The 12,980-nt window shown below is 40.1% G+C and overlaps 1 protein-coding gene across 2 annotated transcripts in view; it reads right to left on the reverse strand.

Moving 5' to 3' along the window:
• The window catches only part of CENPC (centromere protein C), a 28,187-nt gene extending 18,581 nt beyond the window's left edge, over window positions 1-9,606 (reverse strand). For both annotated transcript variants that reach the window (XM_059470382.1, XM_059470381.1), the window contains exons 1-11: window positions 9,530-9,606; window positions 8,162-8,208; window positions 7,070-7,131; window positions 6,664-6,752; window positions 5,448-5,538; window positions 5,125-5,344; window positions 4,058-4,261; window positions 3,504-3,883; window positions 2,025-2,862; window positions 1,435-1,473; window positions 155-222 (exon numbers count right to left, since the gene is read on the reverse strand). In XM_059470382.1, coding sequence (XP_059326365.1) covers window positions 155-222; window positions 1,435-1,473; window positions 2,025-2,862; window positions 3,504-3,883; window positions 4,058-4,261; window positions 5,125-5,344; window positions 5,448-5,538; window positions 6,664-6,752; window positions 7,070-7,131; window positions 8,162-8,208; window positions 9,530-9,544 — 2,053 coding nt within the window. In that variant the 5' untranslated portion in view covers window positions 9,545-9,606. The remainder of the gene's footprint in view (window positions 1-154; window positions 223-1,434; window positions 1,474-2,024; window positions 2,863-3,503; window positions 3,884-4,057; window positions 4,262-5,124; window positions 5,345-5,447; window positions 5,539-6,663; window positions 6,753-7,069; window positions 7,132-8,161; window positions 8,209-9,529) is intronic.
• Between the last annotated feature and the right edge of the window lie 3,374 nt (window positions 9,607-12,980).

Genomic DNA, 12,980 nt, shown 5'->3' on the forward strand with positions numbered 1-12,980 from the left:
ACCACACACTTGGATAGAAATGCAACCACAGCCAATAAAATCTGCATTTCTTCTCCTGCACAAGCTGAATACAACAGAAATTACTGAACTGTCAGTCACAGTTTATAAGAAGCTTATACATAAAATGCAAGGAATTACAAAGTTCAAACATTACCTGAAGATATATCATCCTGCTCAGGACACTTAGTGCTCGAAGCAAGTCCATCTTCTAGAACAAGCCCACTGCAAAGGAAAAAATATACACCTGCTTGAACATGTCAAAGGAACATTACAGCACTACCAAGAATAGCAAATTAAAGGATTTTTCAGATCATGTGGGCTGGGTTCTATTTTGCTTTTAAACAAGTCTATACCAATTACACACTGAAGCAAATGACTACTCCTTAAAAATCATAGGTCAGAAGTTCGTGAACTCCTCCCCTACTCAGTCATCAGGCAGACCATCAGTGTTCACACCTCCTCTCTGAAGAGGTTTCCTAAACTTTTTTCTCCATTCCAGAACAGACCTTCTCACCATGCAGCATGACCTTACAATTTTCTATATACTATAATTATAAAAGATAATTTATAATTAAAAGAGCTTTAAAGAGTTGTTTTGCATACTCTAAGGAAAGGACAGGAAAATAAAATGTAGCCTGTCATAAAATCCTCCCCATAAAATGGCAACAATTTATACATATAACTCCAACAGAGATTCTCTAGCAATCAAGCCACTTGTCACAGAACTTCTACAGCCTTAGAATCAGCAACCTCGACCTTCCTTCTTCCCCCATCTGAGGCTGTGCTTCATTGCTTTTACTGTGCCAATGAAGTTCAGCTGTTATCTACCTCAACTCCAAAAGGTGCATTTCAACTACCTAGGTTAGCAAATCTACACTGCAAATCTCTCCAAGTCAGTCTGCAGTAAGTTCTCCTTAGAAATAAAGTCCCCAATATTTTCAGTACAATGACTGCATAAGAATTTAATAAATTCACAGACTGCCACTCCTGTTTGCTTCGTTATTAAATCTCACAAAAGAGGAAGAAGATACATGCCTATGTACATGCATAAAGAGTTTGGATTGTAGATTGAGCTCTATACCCTGCTTGACATCAATTTTATTAGTGCAGCTGTCATTAGTTCTAGGAGCACTGATCCTTCTGTTCAAAAATCACACGCTAATGTGGAAGCAAGCCTCAAAGGAAAGAAATCCCCAAAGGCAATAAGCTTATTATGACCCCCTATTCATGACAGGAAGAAAAATTGTATTCGTTTATTAACTGTATTAGCACAGTATTTAAAGCCCTGAAGCAGGAATCACAATGCTGTTCTACTCAGTGTTTCACCAGCAGGGCACAGCACACAGCAGCTGTACCAGCTGCCCACTCTCAGGGCGTCTCCATGGGCCAGAAGTAGGATTAAAGTAACGTGTTTCAGACAACTCAGGAAATTACCTTTGGCAACTCACAGCCCTCTCAGCTACAAAGGAATCCCTAGAAAAGAAAACAACACTCTTGTTATATTTTGTGTTAAATAAAATTAATGAAAGGAACCTGTAGGTCAATAATTTTATGTCCTGAACAAAACTATAAAAAAGACATTAAAAAAAATTAAAAAGCAATGCAAAGACCTGTGATTATCAACCAGGTTTTAGACCACTTGAACTTAGTCTTTAGATTGACAAAAATAAATATAGCTGAAGAATTAAATGCTGTATTTTCTAAATTTATTTTTAAAAAGGAACCAACTTGGCAGTGAAGTTATTCCATGGGTGGTGAGGTTGTGTTAAACTAGATCTGCTCTGCAAGTCTCACAAGAAGACTTGAACTAGAACAAGTTTCCTCATGTAGGAGACAAAAAGTATGGCACCAAGCTTTGAGAAAAGAATGTTGATTAAACTGCTTGTTTCTCTATTAACTATTTAACCAGCCTCAAACTACCATGTACTTGAACTGGGCCATCTCTGCTTAGAAGCTGACAAGATGTATTTCATTATCTACCAAGTTACATACCACATTTGTAAAGAATCACGCAAAAAGCTTACTGTGGTCCACGCTGTCTGTTATGCTTTCTTTTTTTACTTTTTATTTTCACATCTGGTAACTTCCGTTTTTTCCTTGCCTTGTCTCGTACAGAAGAGCTGTCAGAATCTGTTTGAGACTCAGAGCCTTCAGAGCTTGAGTGAAGAGCTTTATTGGTTCTAGGTGGAATCTTTTTGGTTATCTTCCCTGAAGACTTGGCAGAGCATTTCTTTCCAGGATTTTTCACACTCTCCACGGGATGTTGGAGTGCTTTTAGAGGAGTTCTGTTATTGGCATCACCAGGTGACTCTGGTGCGTGTAATGCATTTCCAGGCTTTTCGGGCTTAGTCAACTTCTGAATCACAGGAGTCTCTAATTTCTGATGCAAAGATGTGGTGCATACTTCATTCAGTTCCACAGGCTCTCTTTCAAGCTCTTCTTCACCAGGTCCACTGTTAGAACTCTCTTCTCTTTGTAACTGAAGCTTTTTATTACTACTTTTCTGGACAGATATTTTAAATTTTTTCCTTGGAGTTGCTGTCTCTCTCTTAGCTACTTTGACTTTTGGAAGTTTCTGCTTAGCAGTTTGTTTCTTCTTAACTAAATGCTGAGAAGCTTTAGAAGCCATCTTCAGATTCTTGGAAGACTTGAGAGACTTTTTCAGTGACACAGTCTGCTTTTTCTGATGCCCAGATGAGAGCACAGGTAAATCCTCACTTGGCATACTTGTTTTACGCTGCTCTTCATCAGATGATTCTGTTTCCAATCCAGGCCACATCGGTACTTCAGTTTCTGGTTTCCAGGATGTGTTCTTTTTCTGGTTTGGAGAGTCTTGTCTATGTGCATCCTTTTCAGTTTTTCCTGTCAATACACAAAATATTTGGACCTGAATACATTTTCCCATTAAGCCTGAAGACATGCGTTAACATCTGAATGCACAAAAAAACCTCAAAGAATCAAAATGGGGGGGAAAAAAAAAGAGGTATCACAAAACCAGTTTTATCACCATTGGCTAAAAGAAGGCTTTCACTAAACTATAGTCCACAAAAAACTTTGCAGTGTTCTTCCAGTATTTCCTAACAAAAAAAGGGGGCAGAAATGTTACATTCAGTCTGCTTTCCAATTTTCAGTGTTCATGCTACAAAACCCTTCACAAATAAAAAAATTCAATCCCCCTCCTGTCCAAATATAACTGCCTTTCTATGGCAAGAGGAACAAAAGCTTGTTGGGTACCTACTTCCCATGACTCTTCAAACAAAAAGGCAACACTGCTAATTTAATTGTTAATGTTCTAAGAGGAAAGGCAAAGGATGTGGCAAAAAAGTGAAGACACTCTCACGGCTTCTCTGTCTCACCCAAATCTAACTGCACAACTGAAACAGCTAAAAAAAATCTATTGATGTTTATCATCTACTTTATTGTAATTTTCTCATAAACCACCAGAAAATAATCCAGGAATGTGACCTGTAAGGTCAAGTCTGAAGAGCTGTTAAATAACTTACCCGCACAATGACTCTTTCGGCTTTGAGTCGTAAAGACATTTTCTTCACTACTAGGGATTGGATCTGACACTGGCGTTTCTTTGAAGTCAAAAGCTACAGTATCTGGATGATCCGGTTTCTGTTTAGTAAGTGCTTTACCCTGTACTTTTCTGTTCTTGACTTTCTTATTCTGTGTCTTCTCCTTTTCAGAGGGCTGAGGTTTAGAAATGGGAGCTGCAGAGCCATCATTTTTTGATTTTTTCTTCTTAGTGGGTATCGAAAGCCAAGAAGTAAAAGATGCACCACCCGATTCATCAATTAAAAATTCACATTCATTTTCTATTTCTATTTCTTGATATTTCACAGGACGAGGTGATGGTGGTGATATGGAGGTTGAGTATCTAAAGAATGGAGGGAAAAAACATTCTTATCAATCAGGGTGGGGGGGAAATTGACTTTCAGTCTTTCAAATCCAGTGGTAACTCCCCACACCTAGACACAGTACAGAATGTTCCTCAAAAGAATTATTATAAACTCCATCCATCATATGTTCCATATTAAGGCTCCATACAAACCTCTGTCCAAATGTTCCTGTTGCTACAGCTGCAAAGACAGCTGAAGAGAAGGTCTTCTCTGTCCGGGCAGATGATGCAGTAACGCGTTCTGTTCCTCGCACAGGAACAACCTGCTTATCTCTCCCAGGCAGAGGTCCTTCCAAATTTTCCACTTCTCCATGGCTCTTTGCTGCAGCTGGTGTACTCCGCTTATCAAACTGCAATCTACAAATGAGAAACAGCATTCAAATATGCTGCTATAAATCCTGAGTGCTCAGTAAAGTATTGTGAGGATGAACAGATGTTCCTGCTGACAGCATCTCACTTCCTATGAACGAGCTTCCCTTTGGAAACTTGCTGCAAAACAGGTGAGCAGTAGGGCTTTCCAGTATAGTAGCAAGTGCCCACAGGCATCATGGAGTCAGCATGTGACTCTTGATCAAAGGCTGCTCAGCAAGACGAATTCCTAATTTTAGGAGGATGTGCTTGAGAAATTGTCAGGTTTCCTAGTTGTAGATGCACTGTCTTTCCAATCTCACTCCATCAATGGGAGTCAATGGGATCAGTGTCAATCCATCTTTATTATCTATCCCAGAGATTCAGTCCTCCAGGAAAGCAGAACTGTGGCCAGGACACTGGCCAGTGCTGCAGTTCAGCTTCAATTTTTCCAACAAGGAGATAATAATCACAACTGAAGCTATTTTACTTCAAATAAAACATTTGTACATTGAGAGCGAGAGGAACAATGACTGCTCATTTCTGCTTTAACAAATTCTTGTTAACTTTTAAAGTCAACACTGTCAATAAGATTCACTGAAGAAGTCTAGATGATCTGAGAAGCTGATACTTTGGTGCACTCTCCTGGAAAAAAGAGTTAAATTTATTTTGACAGGCTTCCTTCACTTGGGTACTACACTTATCACCAGAATATTCAATAAAATATAATTCTGCCCTTTCTATACCCAGATATAGAACTTCCTAAAAAGCTTTCAATTATTTTTTATGAGTTCACAATCCAAACTCAATTTACCTTGAGGGGGAGGGCACACCTGGAATATGACACCACAACGACGTGCAGCTCTACTTACTTAACTGCAGGAGAACTTTTCACTTCCTCCACAGGAAGAGGTGATCCAACAGCCCCACGATTATCCTCAGGGTTCAAAGGCACAGCTGGACACTGGCATGGTGCTTCAACATCTTTTAAAGTATTTTTCTTTTCACTTTTAGACACAGGAGACTCTGTCTTTTTAGGAGTAGCTATATAATCAGGTGTTGCAGCCTTCAGGTGTGATTCACATGACAGTCCTGCCATATACATAGAACAGGTTTCATTCTTTTACTTAAAACCTTGCAAAATCCCAAGAAATAGTTACTCTAAAAACCTTAATTCAGTAATAGTGTGACCAACCTCTGCTGCTGACTGGTTTTAGTAGTGATGCAGGTGAGGGTTCTGCAGACTCACAGGCTCTTTTCACAGAGCTGGCTGACCCTGCCTTGGGCTGTCATAGTTGGTAACAAATAATGAGATGAGGTAAAATATTTGATAAAGCAACAGTATTTTAACAAGAATACACATTTCTGTAGAACATTAATATAATTCACACTGTGGCAAAGAAAAACAGTGCTGCAGTAACTCCCACTACTTCAAGATGTCTCATGTTCTTCCCTTAATTCATACTCATTCAAATCACAGTTGTATTTCACCTAAACACTTAAACTTTCTATGGTGCAAAACTCTAAAAGTAACTGTAAATTTCAAACAACAGGTAAAACAGTGTGTACAGTAAAAATCTATATGCAGCTTGAACCAGACCTCTGGCTAATCTCGAGGTAAACTACTTATTATTGTCATTAGAATAAATTCATTTAAACTGTTTAATTACCCTTTACTAAGACAAGCTGACGTTTAGCAAGAATTGATTTGAGATTATATTCTAACATCAGACTAAATTAAACAAACACCATTATAAGGTTGCCTCTTCTAAACCCTACCATTAATAGAATATCCTACTTAAAAAAGCAAAATCAACACATTAAAACTAAATATACATTCTAGATTATTGGCATCATCCTCTCAGGCAGCACATTAACAAGGCCTTCACCTTGTTTCCACTCATCAACAGTTACAGACCTATGAAGTTATTGTATGAAGTTACTGTATAGTTAAGATAGCTATCAGGAGTTATCCAGCTGCTTTTCTACATGAATCCCCTTTAAATTTTACTGCCCATCTGACAGCTAAGAACTGTGCCTATATATTTGGCAAAGTGACCACAACCAGCTCCAGTGGAGTCCAAGACAGCCATACCCAGCACCAGTAATAAGGCAGCGTGCTTCAGCCTCAGACCATGAGAAATTTAACTATCCTGGACAAAAAGCTGAAGAAGCTTTCATTAGTAAAAACCCAAGGAAAAAAATCTATTAAATAATTCTACTTTTAGAATATTTACTATTAGAGCACAACAAACTAAGAAAAAATGCACATTTTCAATAACTGTCATAGATCATTAAATTGTAGCCTACATACTTTTACAGTGCTCATACACAACCAAATGCTACAGAATTGAACTTGTACCCACGTGAACCTGTATGCAGTGCTAAACTATGACACTGACAGAACTCACCCTTTGTCTCTCGATTGAAGTCCTCTTCTCATTTTTCAAAACAAAGGTTGAGCTATTTGGAGAGTTTATTGTAAGATCACTGCTGCAACCTATGAAGAAAAAAGCAGTAAATATGGGAATCTTGGAATTGTCCAGGTTTTATTTATTTTAACAAGTTCTAAGGTTCACTAAGGTCATGTAAATCCAAACAAGAAAGGAATTAGATTCTTGAGAAAGAGATTATAGGACAGCTAAGACAGTTTTAAAATGCTGAGAAGGGACTGTTCTTAAAAAACCTGAGAACTATTTCTATCTATTTTATCCCTATTTTTTATTTCTATGTACTTACCACTCAATATAACACAGGGAAGAAAATAATTATTTTCTTTTATCAGCAAATCAAGCAAAATACCAAATAAGAGCTTACTTTCAAAACAATCCTGTATGAGTTTCAGTACATTTTGACCTGGCTGTAGATCAATCTTATTTCTAGAATGAAGAAAGAAAAATATTTTCAATCAAAAATGCCAAATGCTCTCATCTCAAATATTAACATAGCAAAGTTTTACTTCTAAATGTTTTAGGTTATTATTTCTTCAAGTTCAGACTTTAATACATTTTTACCTACCATTTCCATGCATTGATATCTGCAAAGAAATTTGTCTAAGTAGGAATTCCAGGAAGAAAAGCCTCACTGCTACAGATTATAATAAGAATGAAGAATTCTCTCTACATTAAAGAAAACATGCAACTACTGCAACAGCCCTGAGGTAAATGAGCTTTAGGCTGACTAGAGTCTCACTTGAACATGTAATTTTTTATAAATCAGACCTGGAGCTATGTTGCCTGCACAGTGATGCAGCTGGAACCAGGCCTGAGGTATTCTATCATAAGCAAGTGACCAGCTCAGCTGGCTGGATTATTATTTCAAACCAGCACAAATGGAAAGGGCAGAAGTGAGTGATTCATCAGCCAGACAACGTTGATCAAAACCAAAAAAACAGAAAAGCCATGGAGTTTTACTCCCACAATGATCATGATATACCTTTAAAAACAACTAATTGTGTACATTTGGTAAGCTCATGAAATGCATTTCCAGAAATGAATTTCAGCAACAAAAACTTCACAGACTCCTAACACACATGTAAAGAACATCACAGCACATCTCTAACATTTACCAGCAAGGTCCAAATATGCTGGAACTCTGCCTGGGTTTAATTTCCCTACTCCTTAAAAGGCAACATGTTTGCACAGATCACTGCTTCCCCACACAGGCAGCCCAGTTAGGGGTACCTTAGGTACAGCTGCACCACAACCTGCTGCCTCAGCAAAGGGAAACCTCAGAGCCTTGTCCCCTCACAGAGCTTGCTCCTCTTACCACTAAGAAATACAAGAAATTTGGGAAACATCACATGATCAGTTTAATAAGGTACATCAAGTAGTTTTGACATTTAGCTCTAAGATAAAAATCAAGGTAAGTTTTCCAGAATCTAAGAATAAGTTTTTAAATGCAAATTACCCTCCTCCATGGCAGAATCTTGCTCTGTAGTCTTTTTTTAAACGATTCTGTGAAGAAATAAGAATAAATTTTTACTAAGCATGACACTTGACAGAAAAACAAGCAAGCAGATCTCGAGGATTCTTGAGACATCCTGAAGTAGTGGGACAGTGGGAGTTATTGCAGCACTGTTTTTCTTAGAGTGCCACAGTGCCTCTTCATACATTTGAAACCCAAGTACGACCAGTCATTCGAACAGCAGACAGGACTCCAGCCATTTACCACAACTAGAGCAGTAATAATTCAAGCAGCAGCATGTTCTCTGTGTAATCAAATAAAGCTGCTGACCTGGGAACCAGTAATGGCTGTAGAGGATAAAATGGAAATGAAGGGCATGAAAAATTCAACAGCAAAGCAGAGTGCAGTTCTTCACAAATGTGACAGGAAAATATCACAAAAAAAATGTAAATGTTTATCTGAAAAACAATTATAACCTCTGCCTAATTCATAAAAATTTAGAATATTTAGCAACGTGGACAGTATCTAATCCTAACACAAGAGAATTCAACACGTTTTTGTGAAGTTTGCCATATTGACAGTATTTTGCATTTCATTGCAATTCCCCTTTGCCTATTACTTCCGGTATCAAAAATAAACAAACGCTATACGGATAGATTTCACTGCAAATTTTCAACATCGGTTTAAAGCGGCAGAAGGAAGACACAGGGAAAACAAATGACCAAAAGCCACCACTTCAGAAACTATACAGAAGCACACTGCGCAGTAAATCCGGCACTCGGACATTAAACCCCCTTCCCTTCGCAGCAGATTGCAGCACAATGCACTGCGCACTAAATAAATTAAAATTTCCTGTCAAGGCCCTAAAAGAGCCTTTACCAGTTCATTTAGTATTGTGTCCGTGTCGCGCTACACATAAAGAATGTTAAAACTCAAGCACGATTCTAGCGTGCCTGCACAAATGTCCTGCTCTTGATGCGCTGACTCTCCCCTGGAAGTCGGCTCTCCCGCGGCAGCCTGAGGGGAACGGGAACAGGACACGGCTCTGGCACAGACACCGGTGCGCTCCGGGGAACAGGACACGGCTCTGGCACAGACACCGGTGCGCTCAGGGGAACGGGGCTCCCGCCACACCAGCCCCACAAATGTCCGTGCCAACCGCCCGGACCCGCAGTGAGCGCGGAACCCCAATGCCAGCCTCGGTCTCCTCATGGGGAAGGGGAAGATCGGCCCCGTCCCTCCCCTCAGGAGCGCGCCGAGGGCCGCGCCCCTGCGCTATGGATGGGCCCGGCCGCCGCTCACAACAAACCAGACAGACACAGACACAGACATACAGACACACACAGAGCGGCCGCTGCCGCGCTCTCTCACCAAGGCCTGCGCCATTCCGGACCGGGGCCGGCGCGCGCGCGCGCCCAGCGCCGCCTTCGAACCTCGCGCGCCTTTCCGGGCGGGCGCGCGCGCACGGCCGGCGGACGGCAGCGCCCGGGCCACGCCCCTCCGGCCCCGTCCCATTGGTCGCGCGCCCGGCAGGGCAGCTCGTTAAGGCGCGCGCCGCTGTTACGCCTGCGCAGAAGCAGCGGCTGCGCCCGTCGCCCCGCCCCTTCTCCTGCCCGCCTTTCTGAGGGGGCGGGCGGGGGATGCTTCCCGTTCTTTTATTTCGCCCGTGGGAAACGCCACTTCAAATTCTCGGGTTACGAAACGCTACAAAGCATCCCTTGTCACCACGGGGCGTTGCAATTTTTTCTTTAAAATTCTACTGAAGAACTCAACAACGAGCAAAAAACAACTGCTTGAGAACGTAAGGGCGCAGTACCTTACAGTGACGGCAAAACATTGCCCAAAAATACAGTTTTAGTGATGCTTTTTATCACACACTTGTGACCGGAACACCAGGTCTTACCCCTATCCTTTCTGACTACTAAAGGGAAGGCCTATTCTATTTTAAAAGTACACCATAACGCGGGAGGTTAGCACTTTCTTTTCACGAAAATAGTTTAGATCGCTTTGTGAAGAGGGCGCTGCTCAGTGTGCATCAGATCAGAGCTGCAGCTTTTTCCTATGAAATTTAAACTTGTATGCTGCTGGGACAAGTGGTAACTTAACACTCCTTCCCTGTCTCTCACCCGTGCCATACAAAAGGACGGGCACTAACACAGTTCTGCTGCTAGCAATGCTCATGGAACGCTTACGCTTAAGGAACCTACGGCTCCTTTAGGCGTTGTGCACCACGGATAAGCATCTGCACCGGCTACGTAATCAACCGCGCGCAATATACCTTTACTAAAATATTCGAAAGGTCTCTGGTCAAATTTATCAACGTTTCCAAAAAGGTTTAGATTGCTGCACTGTGCTGCACATTTGCTTTCTGTAATTGCATGGGATTGATAAACTTTCAGTTTCAGCTTTTGGCTGAAATTCAGTTCCTTTTTTAAAAATACTGGCCTATATTCACATTGTTTCAAAGACACAAGGAAAATTACAAACATGAAGATCATAAACTTATCTAAAATCTTTACTTGTATTTGATGACAAGTCTGACAGGTGTACGAGCTCCCTCCTAGCTCAAATCCATTTTATTTCAGGATGTGAAAAGCCATGAAGAGGTGACAGCCTGACTGGTGCCAGAGTTTTTCTCCCTATATACCCCTATTCTTGCATAGTTTTATCTTTTTAATAAGCAGTCGCATATTTCCCTGTACATAGGAAAAGGGTGGGAAAATAATATGGAAACATCTATTTTTTACTTGTGGTATAGATAATAAAAGCTTAAAACCATCTGATCCATTAAAACATTCTTGTTTACAGTATTGAGACCCTCACACAGAATCCTCACTACTCCTAACATTAAAGAAACATGATGACTAACCAGAGAAAAGTTGATCTGGCTGCTTAATACTTGGCATGCACAAATTAATTAACTGCACCTATTAAGAGTGATAGAAATTCAGAGAAAGCTGGTGTAAATATGAGCAAACTCTTCTAGAAAGCATTTGAGTGAGAAGGATCTTCATTACTGATATAAAACTTCATTCCTGCAAAAATCAACTGCTCTCTCAAAGAATGACATTTTGAAAGAAAGCTATTTGAAGTGCTCTAGTGGAAAGACAGTTCTTCATTGTGGCAGGAAGACAGCAAGCTTTAGCTGCTCCACAGGAATTGTGCATCAAACAGTCCTAGACAAAAAGCTTTCACTGCCATGAACAAAAATAAAAGAGATAAAGCAGTCCTCAGGTTCCAGGTAATGCTACAAGACTCTAGCTTGGTAGCACTGTGACAACACTGGAGATTTGGCGCCCCAAAATTCACTTGCCCAGAGCCTTTTTAGTATGACCATGCTGAGTACCTGCAGAGACTTTTGATAAAAAGCAGGAACAGAGAGAAACGGGCTCTATCAAATACAAATACCGAATCAGTGTACTCCACAATCTTCCATATAAACACTTTCACTGAATCAGTGTACTCCATAATCTTCCATTTAAACATCTTCACTCTCCATATCAGAAATTTAAAAATGTTTAAAGCAGGAAGAAGAGTTTTAATGAGCCACTTGATATGCCAAGTTCTTCTACACAAAGTCCTCTTGAATTACTAGTTCTGAGATTTTACCTAGATTAATTTATATCCAAAAATTTTAAAGGTGTGCTAATAAATATCTAGAGCCATTGTGCATTTTTAGTTTTTCCATAACCAACTTTTCAACCGAGCAGAACCCATCCATGGAGCATCCATCCATCCTACAGACACACACACAATAAGAGCAGCATGAAGATATTACTTTATCTGTAAATTCTGGCTGTGATCCCTGCCAGCCTTGACCAGGACTTTTTACAAGGCTCTCAAAGGCATACATGTCATTAGTAAAATCCACTGCATGAATTATACCTGACAGTTTACTTTAAACCCTGAGGACAGTCATATGGCATTCTAGAACAGTACTGAGACTTTACTATATTTAAATGCTGCTTATTTCAAAAGCATAAGCATTATGTTAACACCACACTAACATAACAGTGTATACTTACTCAAAGTTTCATTTCCCAGCCTCCAGCTGTGAGAGGTGACGGTGTTTTCTTGTTGACCTAAACCTTTAAGTGATCCTTAGCACTAATTATTGACATCATTAAATTAAATGTGAAGACATCTCTAAAGCTTAATAAACTATGATTGAGGATAAACAGCTAAGTTGTTAATATCTTTTGCAACAGCTGCAGAACATAATGTTCAGTAACAATCTCTAAAGCTGAAACATATGAGAGGGTATTTCAGTTTAAGTTTCTATTCTAATCGTGCCTTGCTCTACCCATGATGGGGAGAAAAAAAGTACTACTTCATGTACCCAGTGCTTAGATGAGTTAAATTATGATGTTTTTGTAACACACCTCTGCCTCACCATAGCAGCAAAACTAGTCCATAAGGATTTCCAGTTAAGCAGAAATTTTATAATTACATATCCCAATAACTGACCAGTGAGGGTAAAACCTCGTGGTTCAGTGCAGCTCAGACTTGTTCTGAGGACAGGTGTACAGCACAACAATTTGCTATAGGGAAATGGTACCAAAAGGAGCAGCTGAGGTAACAGTTTGCTTTGACAAACATCCAGAGGTATTTGTCTTTTCCTCCCTTTAACATCAAGTGCTATAGTGATTTTAATTTGGTGAGGGCAGAAAGGCTCGACGACATTTCTCTTTGTTGAAGACCAAGTTTTATTGTTGAAAGTGCTAATTTGGCTCTCCGATAGTTTTCACTTTCCCCATACTGCAGTATTCCACAGAGAACAGTCTTAGTGCAGATAATCAACAATTCCAGCTCTCTGGACTTG

This window comes from Ammospiza nelsoni, chromosome 4 (genome assembly GCF_027579445.1).
Source record: "Ammospiza nelsoni isolate bAmmNel1 chromosome 4, bAmmNel1.pri, whole genome shotgun sequence".
Taxonomy (NCBI): domain Eukaryota; kingdom Metazoa; phylum Chordata; class Aves; order Passeriformes; family Passerellidae; genus Ammospiza; species Ammospiza nelsoni.